The sequence below is a fragment of the Betta splendens genome, chromosome 1 (assembly GCF_900634795.4).
Source record: "Betta splendens chromosome 1, fBetSpl5.4, whole genome shotgun sequence".
NCBI classification, from domain to species: domain Eukaryota; kingdom Metazoa; phylum Chordata; class Actinopteri; order Anabantiformes; family Osphronemidae; genus Betta; species Betta splendens.
The window spans coordinates 6,098,885-6,118,763 of NC_040881.3; the positions used below are offsets into that span (position 1 = coordinate 6,098,885).

A 19,879-nucleotide genomic window follows, 5' to 3' on the forward strand; every position below is an offset into this window, starting at 1 on the left:
GCGAAGGAGTGCCAACGCTGTCACTGCTGCCATTTGTATAAAATGTCAGTTGTTGGCGTAGCATTTCAATGAATGTCCTCTCCTCCAGGTATCCTCCTCAGATTGTGTGTGTGTTTGTGACAAAGAAGAAGAAACACAGACAGGAAGAGGGAGTGATTGAGACAGATGGATGTGTTTAGTGTGTGTTTATGTGTTTAAATGTAGATAAAATCTATAGATGTACAGCTTGGTTTGGACTCTGCCAGGTGATGGGCAGTCACTGGCTAAAACATATACAACACACATGTATGAGCGCTTCATGCTGTGGCACAGGTGTCTTTCATTTTTCCTCCATGAGTTTAGATTCTGTATTTAGAGCACTTTGACGTTTGGGTGAAGTGTGACCACCTGCCTCGGATCTTGTGTCGCACTCTTTAGAAAACTACTGAAGGGGATCGTGGATCAACACAGTGCAATGCAGTACAACCGGTCGAGGGAGTACTGTACGCAGCAGCGGGCGCAAAGATAGATGGGGGCAGGAGTGAGCCGGTGCATGTGAGAAGGGAGCACAGTGAGACCATCATAATCAATCCTCCGCGATCCTGGAAGAGCATCATTTATCTTATTTTCTCACTCTGCTCCTCCTTTTGCCCCCATCTTTCTCTCATTTTCTGTGGTATAGCCACTTTGATCTTGCGTAACAAGACGGTCTCCAGAGCTTCATTACTTTTAAAGGCTTCATCGTAAGAGGCCATAAAAAGATGCTAAGGAATGGATTTCTAAGACCGTTTACCAGGCGTTCTGTACCAGCTTGGGAGTAATGGCTACAAAGGGATATAATGGTCCTCCGCTGGGTGTAATGGCCTTCTGTGTCTTGTGCTCTGGCTTATCAGGGCAAACTGGGATTGGTCACGATACGTCAGTGACAAGTCATCTGTGTATATCAAGTGTTGCCTAGTGGGATCCTGGCTCTGTTTAATTCATTACAGCACGACTTTGTGCTGCGCAAACTTGTAATTGAATGTTAGATCATGTGTTTTGGCTGGAGTTGATTCACCCGCCGTGTTTCATCATGAGTCCACGCATATTCTTTTGTACTGTTGACTGACCTTGTGTTGTGGTCTGTTCCTCTTTGCTCACAGAGACACGCATGCGTGCGCCTCTTTCTGTTTGCCTACTTGTGAGTGGGCAGGGCAAGGCGATGTGTTTTGGGCAGTGTTTCGCCGGAAGCATATGGGATTTCATACGGGGAGAGCAGGAAAATGCTCGGGGAGGAAATGATTGAGAGAAAAGGTCAGTGGGCAGGATGCCCTTTTTTATCTGATACAGGAGGCTGCAGAAAGACCACAAAATGAGCGCGTCGGGAGGAAAGATAAGCGTTTAAAAGGCTGGCCGTTGGAGGCAGGAAGAAGAAATGAGCATCTTAGCGCAAGCAACTTATAATAATAATTGAGAACAATAATCAAATATTTTTCGTCTAAAGTCGTGCCTGATTTGACTTTATAACTGCAAGTGTAACAGGCAGCGTGACCTGCGTTTTTAGGTGTGTGCTCCCATATGTCATCGGCTCTTAACCACAGTTACCTTCAGATCCCAGCGTGGTGACTCTACATTGTGTCTGTCATGCTTTTTATTGTATTCCATGCAGGGACTACATGTGTTTTCTATCCTGGTACAGTATCTCAGCTCAGGCTGTGTGACCCTGTTTTTTATACATTTATAACTTCAGAATTTGCAAACTCCACATTTGGAGGTGAGAGCCTGCAAAATGTGCCCTGTTGCTAATGACACGTGATAGAATTGTGGGGTTTTTTTTGTCTGATTGTTTGCTGTAGTTGACAGAAGATTCGATTTGTGTGTACAGCTACATGGTTCCTTGGTCATGTCTCATAGAGACTTAAAGTTATTTAAGTTTGTAGTCATTCTTAAGAAATCCCTGGGATGAATATACTGTATTTAATGTGTGTTTGTGGCAGTTCTGCTGACGGTTTTTAGGCTGAAGCTTCCTCAGCATGTTGGATCAGTTTATTTACTCGGTTTTCAGTTTTTCCAAGTTGGAGACTAAAAGTATACACAACATGTGTACTTTAAGCGTTCTTGAGTTAGAGTGCCTGAAATTCATTTGCACACATTAAAAAATAAAGCCAGTCTTTGTACCGTCCCCATGAGCAAGGCAGCGGCTCTGACAGCTGTCTGAAGGGCCAGACTGTGGCCAGACAAAAATGATGCCGTCTTGTTGGTGTTTGAACAGAGGTAAATGAAACCGTTGTGAACGAAAGTCTAAGAAAAGCCACATCTCAGAAGATTGTGAACAGGTTGCAGATGCTTTAAATACAATGTTTTCCCCACGCTATGATTAACTATGCGCCATTACCCTGGTACATGTTAAATCCATTGGTTGGAGCCCCCCCCCCTGCAGCACAGGCCAGCATGTTGATCACGCTGCTAGCAGGTGTGGGCTCTAACAGTTCCAGTACATGCGCGTCCATGTGTGCCTCTGTTCTCCATGACTGTGGATCATCTCTCTTCGTTATTGATGGGCTCGTCCCCTGCATCTCTCTCTCCGTGACCCAGTTCTGGCGTTCTCATCACACTGGAGGGGAACACATGTCCTGATCACACATTTCTGCTTTTCTAGATCGCACGGCTCAAAGTATTTCTGCCACTATTGTGGGATGAAAAGAAACAAGTTCTTCATTAGTCTCCATTTGATTTGATTACGCTCTTAAATTGCTGCTAAAAAGTCTTTGCACCATATTAAGCTTTTTTTTCCTCTCTCTTCGGTTCCACAGAGCAGTTTCCTGGGCACCGCCTCATTTTCAATAGGCGATCTACTGAGGGCTAAGGATGAACAACTGACCTTGAGTCTCAGGTAAATACACATTTCTGTCAGAGTTTTTGTCTTGTTTTTCCAGTCCAGATAAAACTCTTTATTTTAGAGTCCAAAGATTACATCTCACGACACACCAAGTTAAAAAGGAAGGAATGAATGTTGACGTAGCTGCCAGAGTTGTTCATTGGATGTGAGCGCATATGAATGCAGTTCTCTGATCTGCTTATTGTGTTTGTTTGCATAAAATAAGGTTGGGAATAAGTGTCGGATCAAAGAAATGAAAACAGAAACAGGGAACACCTGCGTCCGGTATGAGAGGGGGGATATTAATATTTCAGCATAGCCTTCAAAGATATTTAGAGACAAATAAACTGTTAGACAAATAAAAACATGTTAAACTGATCCAAATTAAATAACAAAGACGTTTTTAGAAGGTTGATATGTAGCTGATTTTTTTAAGCCATATAATGTGTAACAACCGGGTTTGAAGGGCACATTGAATTGTCACAAACAACAGATAAACTCTGCTCCTGAATGTGATTAATGGTGTGTACTTATGAAGTGCTTGACATGGTTGTGAACAAGGATGTTGCACTTCCATATATAAATTACCACCATGGTTTGAAAGGCATGAAATGGCCCTTTGCTGATGGGCTTGGTGGTTTTCCACGCAGTCGAGTTTCAGATGTTTGTTTCAGTGCAACTTGTGTGTGAACGTATTTCCTTCTAAATGTGCATTTAAGTGTAATTTGAGCCAATCCTGCTCATCAGCTCCTCCAGACGCACGGCATTCACAAACACGACTGGTATTTTTTACCTTATCTGATAAAGCAGCTTCCTCAGAGTCGAGTTCAAAGCAGCCACGTCTCACCTTACTGCAGTTTTGTACAGGTACTGTATACTCCAGAACTGTGTGACGCAGTCGTTGGATGTGGTTACAGCTACATCCATCACTGATGTCAGGTGTGGTCAGAGGTGAGGCACACTTGAAACTGTCGACCACAGGGAGCAGAGAAACTGCTTTTTTGCTGACATTAACTTACTCCAAAAGTTACTGTTTGTGTACTGCTGCAGAGTTTGCTAATCACTGTTACAGTATTACTATGAATACGCTTACTGATCTGGTACAACAGCTACATTCAAAGCTGATTCATAACGTATCACTGTATGAAAAAAATGATCCATTTAGCATATTCTGTATTTCATCCTCTAGTATATTGAATAGTAAATGGATGCCTTTTTCCAAAGGTAATTACAATCACTTCTCATTCACCCTTGTGATGCATCAGGTATGCAGAGAAAACCCATAAATAAACTAGTAAATAGGTCTTCAGTACGTCTTGGCTCCATCGTCTTCCATCCCACTGGCCTTTGCTGGGCCTAGTATGACACAGCTTCCTGCCCATGGGCGGAGATGGTCATCATAACCATCTACTGGAACATGAGCGTTACATGAATGTGTGTGAAATGATTTGTTTCATGTAAATACTTTAATTTAAGTATTTGTGTTTTAAATCTTCCTTGATGTGGAGGCTTTTGAAATATCCTGAGTGATTCTGTCCCACAAAGAGTTTTCTTCAGGAAGGCTGCAGTAAGAATACAATTAAATATGCATCGTGCCTTATGGCACTTTGTGTGATTCAATTTTCAGGATATTTTCCCTCCACCTGTAAACTGTTGAGATGAAATTGTCTTTGTCTCCTCCATTTGTACTGTCAGCCTGAATTTTCTTTTACCTTGGCACTCATGTGTTGGAAAGTATGCCCCCTTGGCAAGCCTCTCATTCTGCCTTCAGTTTTACTCTCTTTTGCTATGCTTTCATTTCCTGTAGGTGATCCCAGGTCAGTGGGTATAATTGTGTCTTGCACCATTCACTGTATGAGCTGCAATGAGAATAGAGATTACAGCCCCCCTCTGTGCATCGTCAGATTTGTGTGTGTGCATGCGCAGCTTGGTGCAGGTGTTGTTTTGGCTGTTGAACACAGCATTGGCCCCTGTAGTCACACTGCACTGTGTTTGTGTTTGTTAACACTGGGGATAACACGTCTGCTGTAGTGTTGCCAAAATACAAGTCAGTAGTTTCCTTCATTATACAGATGCTACTTTTGCTACAGCCAAACATTTATTGTACCATAATGTATTAATTTCTGACAGAAAGAAGCTAACAAATATTTAAGGTTGAAGCCATTGACTAGTATTTTAAATTTAAATCAGATCAGGATTACACATACCAACACACAGACCAAGCTGTCTGGGTTTGAGAGCGTACCTTGTTGATTCATCCAGTGCGAACGCATTTCAACCATGAGCAGCTTTTCGTAAACACGTACTGTGCGATTCACCCGGGCCCGTTTGACTTGTGTATGAGCTTATGATTCACAGTTCAAATTAGTTCTGCCGGCCAAGCACCTCCAATGCTGCGGTACATTTATGAACAGTGTGTTTCATTCTGCCAACCAAGGAGCAGATACTTCGGTTTAATCCAATGTTCTAATCCCCACTCAGTCGTTGTTGCAGAAAGTCAGTTAATTTGAGTTGACTTCTCTCAGCAAAGCAAAAGTGGGACTGCTTTATCTGCACAAGCCAAGGATTGATTCCCTTCAGTGAATCTTAAAACCAATATGATTTTGACCAGCCTCTTTTCATAAGCTCTAGATTTACATTGGTGCTGAGCATATGTAGAGAGGAAATTGGTATTTGACCAGCTCTAGTGTGTCTATGTGACTTTTGCTTTTACGTAGGACCTTTGGTAAAGTTCAGCCTGCTGCACGACTGTCCACCTCAGCCCATTCCTTATTCTTATGAATTCTTTGTGCTTTTCAGGTCGTCTCTCAGGTCTCACGCTTACTTTCATCCACGCCTAGTTAGGATGTTTGTCACGGATTGTTTTTCTTTCCGGTAAGGCTTGACCAGTTTGATTTGGGTCCGTTTTTTTGCAAGGTTCCTGTCAGTGTCTGGTTGAATAAGTGGGAGGGGTGGATACATGCATTCAGCCCTTGTGAGGATCCGCCTCCTTTGTGAGCTGCAGGAGCCATTGAAGTGGGGATGAGGAAATCATACAGTACGTTCCAGCAGCACTTGCACAAGCAAAAGTCACATTGAGATGTTGTGGATCCTCACCTGCATACAAACACAGAGCAGACACACAGGCCTAAATAAATCAGACACAAACCGACTACATCAGAAAATGCTAGCCGTGGAATTGTTCCTTTGAAGTTTGATATCTGATAATCAAAGGGCATCGTTTAAAGGGAATTATTGATGATATATTTGGATAGCACACACATGTGGTTCTGATATTCATGAATTATTCCAATGGTAATTTTGTTGAAAATTGAAAATATTTAAATAGCAATCAGTAAATTTTAACAAAAGATAAATAGTGTTGTATAAAAAAAAAACTAGTTGGTGTGTGTGTGTGTGTGTGTGTGTGTGTGTGTGTGTGTGTGTGTGTGTGTGTGTGTGTGTGTGTGTGTGTGTGTGTGTTTGCTCCCCTCACTGCCCACAAGTGCATCTGTGTGCATTTTGCAGCAGAGCAGTTTGTCATGGAGCTCTACTAGACCCTCCTCTAACGTCTTCAGATGTTTGTAACTTGGTCGTAACAGGAGAATATGGATTTTACTTTGTGTGCATGTTCATGCATGTGCACTTATATATTACTTTCTCATTCACCCTAGTAATTCATCAGGTATGCAGAGAAAAGACATAAATCAACTAGTAAATAGGTCCTCAGTACTTCTTGGCTCCGTCGTCTTCCATCCCACTGGCCTTTCTCTCTTTACTGGACCTAGTGTGACACAGCTTCTGTTTGCACACAGCAAACCTCCACTGAATAAAGACGAGTTCATGTCACTTGTGTTTGTCATAATAGTGAACCTGACTGAACAGGTGTGTCTCATGTGTTACATGGGCTGAGATGGTCATCATAACCATCTGCTGGAACATGAACGTTACATGAATGTGTATCAAATGAAAGTCTCATGTAGGTACTTCTAACCCAGCTGTGTATTTGTTTTGGATTAAGTCTTTGTGTTGCAAATCTTCCTTGATGTGGAGGCTTTTGAAATATCCTGAGTGATTCTGTCCCACAAAGAGTTTTCTTCAGGAAGGCTGCAGTAAGAATACAATTAAACATGCATTGTGCCTTATGGCACTTTTTGTGATTCAATTTTCAGGATATTTTCCCTCCACCTGTAAACTGTTGAGATGAAATTGTCTTTGTCAGCCTGAGTTTTCTTTTGCTTTCGCACTCATACAGTAGTTGTGTTGGAAAGTATGCCCCCTTGGCAAGCCTCTCATTCTGCCTTCAGTTTTACTCTCTTTTGCTAAGCTTTTCATTTCCTGTAGGTGATCCCAGGTCAGTGGGTATAATTGTGTCTCACACGATTGACTGTATGAGCTGCAACGAGAATAGAGATTACAGCCCCCCTCCGTGTACCATAATGACCATAATCATTTTTTAGTTATTGTTTCCTATGACTCGTGTAGGTATATACATTAATTAGTCCTGCTAAAAAAGACATCAGTGAGCAAACCAAAGCAATAAGCTGAAAGATGCTAAAGATGCACAGTACGTGAGCCGGTCACTCTCACGTTGATACAGTGTAAATCAGTGTGTGCAATGACTGCTGCCCCTCCTTGATACTGGATGTGCTGCCACAGTATTCTGTAGGAATAGGGCGGCCTGCACACTGCTTTGCTCTGCACAGTACGCAGTAAATCTCTCTCTGGTTATGTTATATGGACCTGCACTGCTTGCCTGTTTCTCTTGTGGCCATTACTCACATAGAATGAAGGAGGTACTGTTGCTAAGATATGCTCCCATATCTTGGCTGAGTAATGCATCAAGCAGCCGCACTTGGTCAAAAGTGTTTGTTGACAGTACAATAACTAATCACTCTTAATTGTCTGCTGGATGCAAACACAGCGTAGGTGCCCCGTATTATTTACTGACTAATAGTCTTAGTATTTAAGTACTCTAGCTTCTGAAAGCAATGTGTCAAGTGATTTAAATTGTGAGCTGCTTGCCTTTGGTTTATTCATGAAATGTCATTTGTTCTGGATTTTGTTGCATTTTATTTCAAACTCGAAGTGAGAAATCCATTTGCATACATTTGCAAGTGTTTATCCTTCCTCTGCGTAAGCTCTGTAGACATTTTTTACCAGGCACCTTGAGCGGGCTTGTTCCCGTTTCTCCCTGCTGCATAGAGCTCGGCTTAGTTCGCAGACACGCACGTTCTAAATGTAGCACGGTTTAAATGGGGACCCAGAACGAGCAGCACAGCTCGGGATGTTACAGGGGTGCCAGTGCTGCAGAGGTCTTTCAATAATGCATGTTATGTATACAAATGTGGAGGAAGATTATCATCTCCAAAAAGGGAGGGGAGCCTCCTTATTCCCACCACAGTGTATGGGACACAGGTGATGTGTGTACCCACACAGTACAAAGAAGAGCTCAGGATAAGTACCGTAGTATACTGCGCAGTAAGTGTGTATCCCTTTGTTGTACTCTCTTACTATTTCACTTCACTGTCCTCAGCACTCACTTCGTTGCCTTCTCTAACTGTTTTACTGACTTCGCTTTTGCTCTTCTTCCTGTTATCTCTAAAACTTTGACATTCAGTAGTGGAGGGACGGTGTGACCCAGTTTGAAAGCGGTTTGAGATTTGATTCTGATATTAATTTGGATGCTGGTAAACTCAGAGATTTACCGTGACAAGGCAACATTACCACAGACCGGAGCCTCCTCTGCTGCCTGGCTTCACGGCATCATCCCATTGGATAAAGCCTCTCCTCGCTGCCCCAGCAGTCACAGTGTAGACTGCTATCGTAATAATATCATTCTACCACCGCTGAGCCTTTACTATCGCCCCGTCTCAGTTCTTCGTTATCCACAGACAGCCAGCTCTGGCTTCCACTGTATCTTCTGTGAGGAATCATATCTGTATCTGTGTGTACAGTACGACCTAAAAGCCTAAAGAGCAACTACCTTATCTGATTCAGTCATAGTGAAGAATAAATGCAGGTGTTTGTTTGGGGGGTATTTTATCATTGGTCAATTTATAACTCACCCTCACAATTTTTGATAAAAGTTGCCCGCATTCCATTTTAAGGGAATAAGGTTATGGAAGTACAGTATAGTGTGAATTACATTAAGTCAATTATGTCATTATAAATACTGTACACATGTCACGAGGAGTCATTTTCTCTCCTGAGGGGAAGCTAAATTATTCTCTTATTCTAAATGAAAGGACATAGAAATGTCATATTTTAAATCTCAAATTGTGCATGGGCACCAAATCTTTAACTGTCGTGCTAATTACACTTCTCCAAGGACTGATTTCTTTCTCATTACCCTATGGCAGTGACACACACTGACCCAGTACTGTATGCTGCCGTTTTTCATAGTACAGTCACTAACTGTGCTATTTGAAAAAGTGTGTTGGAAAAAAACGAGTGATATAAAAGAAGAAAGAAGGGATAAAGATATAAATGTTCAGTGTTTTTGGCACATTTCCTTATTACCAGGTGAACAGTGACATACAGTATGTGCTGAAGTACTTAGAGGAGACTAAAGGACACAGTCATGGCATCTGAGTTTCTGGCTGGTGAGAAATGTTTTATCTGCAGTTTGCACATGGAGGGTATTGTTGGAAACAAGTGCGAGTGTGTGTGTGTGAGCGCATGTGTGTGAGGGAGCGCGACAGAGGAAGGGGGAAATAATCAAATAAAAAGCATTTAATGCATGTGAAATGAGTTTGCACTCGCATCACATTGCATGCTCATGCATGCAATGCTTCTGTGCACGCACGCAGCCAACACAAAGTACCAGGAGCCAGAAAAGGGTTAAAATAAATGCACATATGGCCTCCTCATCCTTCCTTCTTCAACACTAAAAATGCTTCTTTGCCACACGGTCGTCTGCATAATCTATGATATCCCCCAGGTATTAAGGCTCATGGGCAGAATATGAAAATACTGTAACTGTCCTGGCCCATGCTCTACCACGGCATCGCAATCCAACCCTCAGAGAAAAATGGGCACAAAAAGATATATGCCATGTAAAACTGCATTAATTACCTGCCATGAATAATTCCATTGTCTTTACACATACTGTAGCAGGAACAACTGGCAGCATAGTATGGAGTTGTTAACCCAAGATGCTGATTAAACAAGATAATAAAGGTGTGGTGAAAAAATATTAGTCTGGGTCAGTTTTCCTTCATACAGCTCACCTCTTTTCAACGCAGCACACAGGTCAAAAAGATGTAAAAAAGTGTGAGGAGCCAGAAATGGAGGAGCTCAGTTTAATAAATCTGGCCGGAGACGTTGCTGAGGCATGCTAGAGGCGCAGCTCACGCCAAGTCTCTGTCTAAGGGATGGGAGGACGATAATGAGGAGGACCGAATAAAGGGAGGGAGAAGGGAAAAGTACTGCAGGTGCATAAAATCATGTCTCACAAGTTGTTTTTTGATGTTGTTGTTGCCGTCCTCTATTTTTGCTCCGAGACTGTGGTGCTCCATCATTCAAGCGTCCCGCTAGGGCGATGTAACAGAGAGCAGTGCAATCATTCTTGCTGAGCCAGTAGGTGCAACATGGAACGTGAGGTCATGCATAATATCCTGTCTGCCTTGCTCCTTAATATCGCTTCAATATCGCGATGCAGTGCAGCGCATGCGGTGAATCTAAATATTCAAATGGTTTGTTGTTATTGCTGGGTGCTTTGTAATTGAAACGTGTTGTTTCTTATGTTTCCTAATGAGCTCATTAAAAGGGGGTGTAATTAAAAGGCAGTTTTGCTTTTTGCTATATTTGGTACTTTGTTGCATGAGCCAACAAGATAAATACACACATGTACTGCATCCACTACAATATTAAAGTGATGATATTACAAAATGTAGCAATAACTACTGTATGGTCTATGGTAATACTACACAAAATCACTGGCTAGGAACTAACAAAGATACAAATTTACCAAACCAGGAGCAGCACCACAAACTTACAAATGTTACACAGGCAAACCAAGCAATAAACAAGGTTGTTACCCAGGAACCACCCAGCTACAAACAATAGGCAGTGAAGTCATTAAATGCAGCGTGTTGAGTCCAGGTGAAGGTAATTACAGTAGGTGAAGATCAGTCCAGGCCAGAGGAACAGGAGGATACTGTATGTGCGTGAAAGGGAGGAGTCTGCTGTAAATAACAAATAGACTGCTGAGTAAATTCTAACACTGTTGACTTGATATTGATTATTTTCATCTTGGGCTGTTACGATTAAAACAAGGTATCTGCTATTCATATATCTGTTGACATAGAATCAGACCTCCATTAAATAAACAGGGTGAGCAGACTCAGAGTTAACTGAACTGATTGTAATCAGCTTTTCCCACCTTTAATCAATCCAAAGTCTGGGGTTTGTTCAATTTACTACCAGGGCCCCAGACTGTTTGGTTTATATATAGAGTTTATCTCATTAGGCCTGTTGCATTATAAGACTGGGACAACTGTTATCAAAGCTGCTAATGTTAAAATAGATTTGGCCAATCTGGGTCCAGTGAGTCATTAGTCATTACCAACACCTGTGTAGGAAAACCATAGCTGTAGTACGTGTCATGGTTGAAAAAGGTTGAGAGTCATGTAGCCACTAGAAAAGGTTAATGGTCCATCTGCTGCTGTATTTATTTTGCCGTCTGACTCCACCAACCTTGGCTCGTCGAGTTTAGATCATCTCTGCAAACAAGAATATCTTGCTTCTAATTCTGCTTGTGTTTGTCCGCTCATGCGTGGTGACATGCATCCTCCATTAGCACAACAAGAAGCTCGTGTTGGCTCATAATGTTGACACTGTTTAAAGTACACTGTGAGTAAGACGGCGCTGCCGGCGTGTTCTGCATTCCATGTGTGCATCTTTTTATTTATCCTTTCCACTGCGTTCACTAGCATTAAATGGAGAAAATGGTCACTCAGGTCTGATTAGTCAGAGTGTTTGAGCTACAGGAGTTAAAAGTGCATATGTAAATGTGTTTGACGTTCCCATAGGAGGACACCTACACAGATGGAAACTCGCATCGTGGGGGCTTATAGTCTCTGTTTGCCCAAATCCTCAGCAGAGTTATCCTTTAGTTTTTATTTAATCAAAACTGCTTGTGTGAAGCCAATATCAGGGTCAAACATTTGAATCAACATTTGTTGATTAAGCCCAGTATAAATCCACCACACGCCTTCACTTTGTGTCTAGTTTGTGAACCTAGTCCACACACTTTTACGTTTACAGTAAAAATAAATAAAGTATTTCCTGTCCTCTTGTTTTGCATTTTTTGCACACAGGTTCTATTAATATCACACACAACCTTCATTATTTGCATTTGGCAGGTTCACGCTCCTACACTGCTCTGCGTTAGTGTGAGGCTCGCAGGAACAGAGCCCCGACTCTTTTTTAACACCCTGAGAAGAAGCCTATGCAGAATCATAGCTACCCATCCTGTCTATACCAATGACCTGTACCAACACAGCTCTTAAATCCCTCTCATTCAGTGGGAGTGAGAAGGAGGCTCTGTGCTGCCTGCTAACCTTATTTGAAAGGCTAGTTTGGATAGTGGAGCTGTGGCTGACCTTTCTTTTCATGTTTTTTTAAAGTGTCTTTAAATTCCTTGGAGGGCGCTGACCTGCCTCTCTGGTTGAGATGTGATGGTAAGGTCTCATTCTGCAAACACTGCCTGGGCTTTCAGTTCTCTTTATTTCTTGTTTTTGGAAAAATCGATCTCACAGCTCTAAAATTTAAATGCTCTTCAAAGTGTCTGGTGCATCTTCATGGACCGGTTTTAAAATAAAACACATTTTAGTATCATTATAAGGAGCTTTGTTTGTCAGACTTTAAGTATCTGGTGTTGTCCAGCTATTGGATGGATTTTATTAAAGCAAGCATTGTGATGGTCACACTTTGAATGAACTCACTAACACCATGTTGCTTAAGCGATTACATACCCAGACGCCCTGCTCGCTGTACGGTTCCCTCCTGCTTCACACTGACACCATCAATCTCACAAAGGCACATGCTGCATGGAGTCTCTGTTGTTTTGTTAAGAAACTCAGTGTAAATCTCATTTGTGCCTCAGCAGGATCTTCCGATCATACCCAGCATCAGACTTCAGTGGGTTAAGGTTGCACAGCATAGCAACAGTGTATGTTTAGTGATATATGGAAAGTTGCATTATTCATTTGTGATATTATGGAAATTTGCTGCTGCTGAAAGAATCTGGGTTGTTGGATTTAGAACTGGTAAATAAAATGTCACAGGTACTTTTAAAATAAAAAAAATATTAAAATTTAAATATAATAAAATTCTGTTACGTTCAAAATGTAGTATAACTTACAGTGATACATTGTATATTAATACACATACAGTATGTGATTCGTACTGTACCTATGGGCTCCATACTGTAGGACTCAGCATGTACAGTACACTGTACCAGGCCATAGAACCTTCTGAGGAGCAGATTCCACATTTTTCTGCTTCTATTATACTGAGATCTCAGTGTTTCATCGTCCATGTGCAGACGTATTGTTGTATTGTGTAGTGGATTTGAATGTGTATTTGGCCAGTGTTTTGCATAAACTGCTGGTTGAGCACAGCAGACTCATATTTGTTATGAAATGCTGGTTTTCTCTGTTGACGCGTATTTACTACCTGTAAAGCTTCTACAAATAGGATCTGGCTGTGAGCTCGTCAGTATGCGCACACAAACATGTTTCCCATGCAGTTTTATTCATTCAGAGGCACACACACACACACACACACACACACACACACACACACACACACACACACATAGGCATAGTCTAATAAGCAGCAGTATTTATTTTTTCAACCTGTCCTTGTGAATCCATTGAGGATTTCTTTATTAAATACTACGTTGAAGGTCACAGTGGAGCTTCAACTAAATATTCTGTGTTTTTCCAATGTCCTTCAAGTTGTTTTTTAATATTGGAATTGTTGCTTTACAGTATAGAAAACTCTGTGGATCTCAAGGAAGTAAGTCATAAAAGCAGCAACAGACTTAGAAATATTAAACAAACCACACATACAGACTGCTTTTCGCCAGGAGACATATTTCCTGTTCTTAAAAAAGCAGCTGAGCAAACACAACAAGCACAACTGAGTAAATGTTTTTTCATATGTGCCTGTACCAAACCAGGGATAGAGAGAGTGTGAATGACACAAGCTGTTACGTGTAACATTCAAGTAAGTTTCATTCCTACAGTATATAAATAAATCTGGTCATTTCCTGTATGACTTGGAAAATAAAAGTAAAAACAAAATCCAAGCTCAAGTTTCAATCAGGCACTTTTTACAGTTTCACATCTAATTGCAGTCTCTGGCAAATTGGAATTTCTTGGAGATGGAGTTTCTGTTCAAGCTTAAGAGCTGTTTTAACACCAGTTTTTTTTTTCCATCTCCAGTTTCATCTTCTGACTTAAAGGTTAGGCACTGAAGGTTCATTTGTCACCTCGAAAACAGCAGATTCACAGAACAGTCACTTCAAAATCCATTTACGATCTTTTACCAGGGATTGTATTGTTCAGTTTTACAATAATAATTGCACTTAATGCTTGATAAAATCAATCTGCTTTTAGGATTTTGTAAAAATTCGACATGCTGCTCATTTAGCTCATCACAGATGAAACTGCTACTATTACTCTGATAAGAGGGATCTGAATGTGTGATGTCTTGTTAGCAGCAATTAAAGAATTTAAATCAGCTCTAGACGAAATGGAGACAATGAAAAGAGCATAAAATCTACAAGATGTTAATGCTGATCATTATATAAGTGCGACCATATGGCTGTAGCAAAGATGCAGCGCTCGTGAAGATTTAAGTGGTGCAGTTAATGGCGAGACAAAGCTTTACTTTCACATCAACGCATCTTGTGCCATTACTCTGTCTTCATTTAAGTCCCTGTGGATCCTGGGTCCGTCTGAGGGTGTGGACCTCCAGCTCTGCTCCTCCTCTGCAAACACTTACTGCTTTCCCATCTGTGCGGCCGTGTGTGTGTGTGTGTGTGTGTGTGTGTGTGTGTGTGTGTGTGTGTGTGTGTGTGTGTGTGTGTGTGTGTGTGTGTGTGTGTGTGTGTGTGTGTGTGTGTGTGTGTGTGTGTGTGTGGCCATTCAGCGGTGTTCTATCAGGACTGAAAACTCCAGATCCATGGCCTGCCCACCGTGTCCCCATTTTATTCCATCACCAGTAAGAGGCAGTGGAGCACAGAGCATGTATCACTTACTGCCTACCAGCGCTGACAAGCCAGTGCAATCACCGCTGGCAACAGTAGCTTTCGGTTTCTATTTGTCCTGGAGTGTGTAACTTATTATAAAGAACCACAGCAGTTTCAATTCTGCGCAGATGAATATACAGTGTTAACAAAATCTCCAGTGATGGGGACACAGATAAAGGCTTAGTGCCTTTTCCCGCGAGGTACAGTAATTAATGAAACCTATTATTTATTATAGCTTAATTCTGTTAAAAGTCCCAGGACCATGAAGGGGATCAGAACAGTACCATTGTAGCTTTCTAGGTAACAATGGAGTAATAATCCAGGGAGGAGCATCACACGCTGCCCAGAGCGAGGGCTTGCTCGCTTTTTATTCCACCCTGCTCCTTCCCCCGTGTGAGCCAGCCATTTGTATATATGTATTTCTAGCTGCAGTGCTGTGTGATGTAGATGTCCTGCGCTTTGAATCATTCAAATCTGTCACCAAGGTAACAAGCTGAGGTCATATTTATCAAATGATTTACATGATCTATTTGTCAAGCCATTAGATTCTGTTTGGCTCTGTTGCAGCATGTGTCTGCCGTCCTCTCATCTATCCTGTCCTCTGAAAGACCTAAAGGTGCAAGGAATAAAAATTGAACAAGAGATAAAATACTTGTTGTCTGGGAATATTTAAGTCTAGCAGTCCGTTCTCCAGCATTCATCAGTATTTACGGGCCTGCATTCAAAGCTGAAGGCAGCAATTTTTGAGATGGATAAAAGCTCGGACTTCTTTTTACCTCTGCTTCAGGGTAAAAGCTCGATATGAGCATAATGTACCCAAACTGCCTGTGGTCAAGTTGCATTGTGGGTAATGTAAGGTACAGATTTTGACAAGAGAGAAACTCACAGTTGTAATGAAACACATGGCTCTTCATGCTCATTCCAAGTTTAGCTCCATTCTCATATTTGACTGACGGCTTGAAAGAGAAGCACTCTCGTCCAACTCCCCGCGTTGTCCGAGTAAATTTCAGGGTGCTGAAGTTATCACTTTACTCATTGAGCCTGGGTTTGTTACCTGGCTTAGCTGAGAGGACGACACCGAGCAGATAACCCACGGCGGCGCTGAGACGGAGCCTCCGCTGACCCAGTCAGTGCGTGCTTGTCAGGAGCTCCTTTCTCGACAGCAATTACCGGACAAAAACCTGGAGAGGCTGGTTTGTCAGCTCTTTTACAGTTTGTTGAAAAATAATTATGAAGCTTTAGTGGCTCTCTGTAGGGGCATTTTCTCCCCCTCGGTTTCTGAGTCATTACACTTGAAACAGGCTATGTGATTTTTCTCCCCAGTTCTCCAGACCGATGCGCGTGCGAGGATGATTTTTCGGCTGCTTTGGGGATTCGAGAGCAGCGTGCCATCTCCGTTTGACCCCCCGCCACTTAAGTGTTCATAATATGGTATTCCCTGTGTAAGTGGTGATGAAGGTAATCATCTGGGCGAACGCCGCACTGTGTCACTACACCAGCTGCCCTCTCCTGGTCCCCCAGCCTCTCCATCCACAGTCATTCAATTGTCATTGATCTGCACTTAGAATTATTATTGACTGCATGCCAGCAATTTTCATTGTCAGAAATGTATGTAGAACCCATGGGTGTGGTGATACTGGTACATATACAGCTCAGATGCACACACAGCGTAACGTGGCCTGTGTGTCGGGAAAAGAAGGCGCTTATTGTATTCACTGTATGTAATTTCATCTCTTCCTGTGATTGACACTTGGTGTTTGTGCTCCGTCTACTCAAACAGCTCATCTAGTCCTAAATCCAACTTTAATTATTTGGCACATAACAACTATCCTGTAGATTAAAGGGTAGGTTTAAAGGATAAGCATGTTTTTAGGGCAGGACTCGTGAAGAAATTTACACGGGGTGTAATGATGTCTTGTGTCTATACTGGTCTGTTCTGGATGGTAATTTATAGAAGCCTCCTTGGCAGCAATTACAGTTTCAAGTCTTCTTGGTTAAGCTTCTACAAGCTTTCACGCCTGGATTTTGGCAGTTTATCCGTGTCTTCCTTGCACAACCCCTCAAGATGCGTCAGTGGAAGGAAAGTGTGTAAACCAGTGTGTCCAGCACTGATGTTTGATAGGGTTTGGTTGGGCCACTCAAGGACAGTGATCTGCAGAGGTTGCAGGTCGCTCTGACTCACCTTCCATAGCGTTTCTTATAAAGACAATAGTCTCTAGATAACTGGTCTTTAGTTTCATGCACTCTGGAACACTTTTTTTTTTTGGTTTTGGGCCGGTGATGCGTGTTCTTCAGACATCGTTACACACATCTCACAGCTAAGTTAATCTGTTGATTTACAAGGTTGCTCTCATTCTTCTCTTTCTGGCGTTCTTTTGGTGGCAAACAAAAACAGAAGTTGAAAGTAGTGAAAAAAGGGGCTTGACTATTCTCACCTTTACCACACGCCAACACTGGTTTAGAGACTGCTCGCGGCTATTTGTTTTTCAAGGTCAAAGTTATGTAAGAACATCTTGTTAGTTCCTTTTTCTCACTGCATTAAAAAGCAACACATACCTGTAGAGCAGAAGTATCAATGCCAGTATGCTGTGATTTAAAAATATACCTTTTATAGAGTTACTATCCAGTAACATATCAGGACATACACGTTGTTCAGTTGATTTTATCTGATTTCCTACATGACCATCTTTCTTGTCTATTCAAAGCCAACCCGCGGTTGGGATTAATGTCACCGGGTGGAAAAATATCCCCCGTCTGTTCTTCCCCCACAGTTTCCGACACTGGTTAAGCACAAACATAAAGTAAATGTAGTGTGAAGATAGTTTTCATCATGCCAGAATACAGCAGCCTGTGTGAATACACTTGACCGAGGGGGGTGAGTCAAATCTCACAAATGTAGTGGAAGCGTGTACTGTATCTTTCACTGGAAGCGCTGTTCTGCTGATTAAAGTGTACAAAGTGTGTTTCAGCAGCGTTTCACAGTTGTTTTACAATAATTAAGATAATATTTCAAATGAGTGAGTTTGTTTTGAGGGGAAATTTGATGCTTGTTCGACCTTTCAAGCATAAAGTGTCCTTAAATGTAAATGCAAGAATTACAGTGTTTCCTTTTACAGTATAACTGAATATGTGTTATTCGTGGATTTCCCTTTTATTAGATGAAACCAGGACGTGCTTTTCTTTGGGAATTTATTTAGATTGGTCCAGATAAACCAGAAGGTGCGCCTGGTATGGGCTCCCCTGGTGATTCTGGCCTGCTATCAGCGGCGCCTGAAGTATAATTTTACTGATTAAATCAGTTCTCCAATTGAAGAATGTTCACAGTCACATGATATCATTCATCCCAAATGAAGAGCATTATTACAGGCTCGTGTCCTAACATGTGTCCTCAGTGAAAACTAGCCAGCACTATATTTAGCCACTCATCCAGCTTTATATAGGTCAAGAATCCCATCTACACTCGCTTCTACTGTACAGTTTGAGCCTGTAGCATCCTTGTTTCCTGTGTAGGGTCCTGCCAATTACAGTAGATTCCTGCTCTCACTCCACGCGAAGCCAGCAGAACTGAGTTGTCCTGTCAGACTTCTAACTAAATGTTCTGATGGCAGAATTTGAAGCAAAAAAACCACAGCGTGTCTTTGCAGCTACTCCTGTGTATTTTTAGTTTGCTACAGATGAAGCTAAAACCCTTGTGAGAGGAGAAGCCAGTGGGGGTTTGGCTTGGTTTCTGTCAGGTGTTTTCTTCACTGAAGCTTTCCACAGTCAAAAGCGCCTGACAGCCTCAGAAGGGTTGCTGCTTTGAAGTTTCTGTGATGAACTTTCTCCACCTTCACCACCCAGGGGCTGTTAAATTCAGACCTTTAACAGTCTGGAACAATTGTCTTCCCTTGGCGTCCCGCTGCAGTTCTTTCCAGAAAGAAGCAGAGGCACCAATGCTCTATTTGGCCTCAACTTGCCAATTGCACGACATTTAATTTACTATTTTCTCAAGTCATTAACAAAATAATGGTTATTGGCCAAACTGCAACAGCATAATGCTGCTTCTGTACTGTACATAGCAATACACACATACACTTGGATATGTTTAATCAAAGCACTATGCCTGTAAAGGTTTTTGATATGACACATTGAAGATCATGGATTCATAACATTCTCTGCTGACAAAGTGTGCAAACGCTCGCCTTTACAGATTTGCCCCGCTGAATATGTTTTTCTCATTCGGTTCAATTTGCTTCACTCATCTTCATTGTAAGTGTTGTCAGATTCGTTTGGATCTCCGTTCAAAAGACTGTAAGGTTCACTGATTTAAGCGCAAGGTAGAGAGTGTCACTGCGCTTAATCCGTCTGTTGTGGTTCATCAGCCAGAGCTTTCAGACTTTTCTAGTTGCTGCAGTGTTGTCTGATGTGGAATCAAACAGGTGGCACGTAGCTTTATGATTAGTTAAATACGACACTGTGTAGCACTATCTGTGGTGAAGACTCTATTAATAAGGTGAATTAGGTAGAAAATAGTTTCTACTAAGCCAAAACAACCTGTGAAAGGCATCTTTATAGAAGGATGTAATTCCTGGTAATGTCCAGTGAGCCAAACAGTGAAGAATAGGATTTGACTTTGTGTTTATGTATAATCCAGTAATTACCACTTACTGTATGGACCAGGACGTCACAGACCTGTTATACAGTTTACTCTGCACGTCCCTGCTCTGGATAATGTGTTTGTAAACTGTGCGAGAGCCTTTCAAAGGAAAATAACTGTTAAGTGTATGGCACTTCCCAGATAACAAATTATTTTTTGAATC

At 41.8% G+C, this 19,879-nt stretch overlaps 1 protein-coding gene across 6 annotated transcripts in view; it reads left to right on the forward strand.

Annotated features, from left to right (window-relative positions):
- inpp4b (inositol polyphosphate-4-phosphatase type II B) overlaps nt 1-19,879 on the forward strand; it is a 152,969-nt gene that overhangs the window by 86,059 nt on the left and 47,031 nt on the right. For all 6 annotated transcript variants that reach the window (XM_029164323.2, XM_029164311.2, XM_029164316.3 and 3 more), the window contains one exon: nt 2,772-2,851. In XM_029164323.2, coding sequence (XP_029020156.1) covers nt 2,772-2,851 — 80 coding nt within the window. The remainder of the gene's footprint in view (nt 1-2,771; nt 2,852-19,879) is intronic.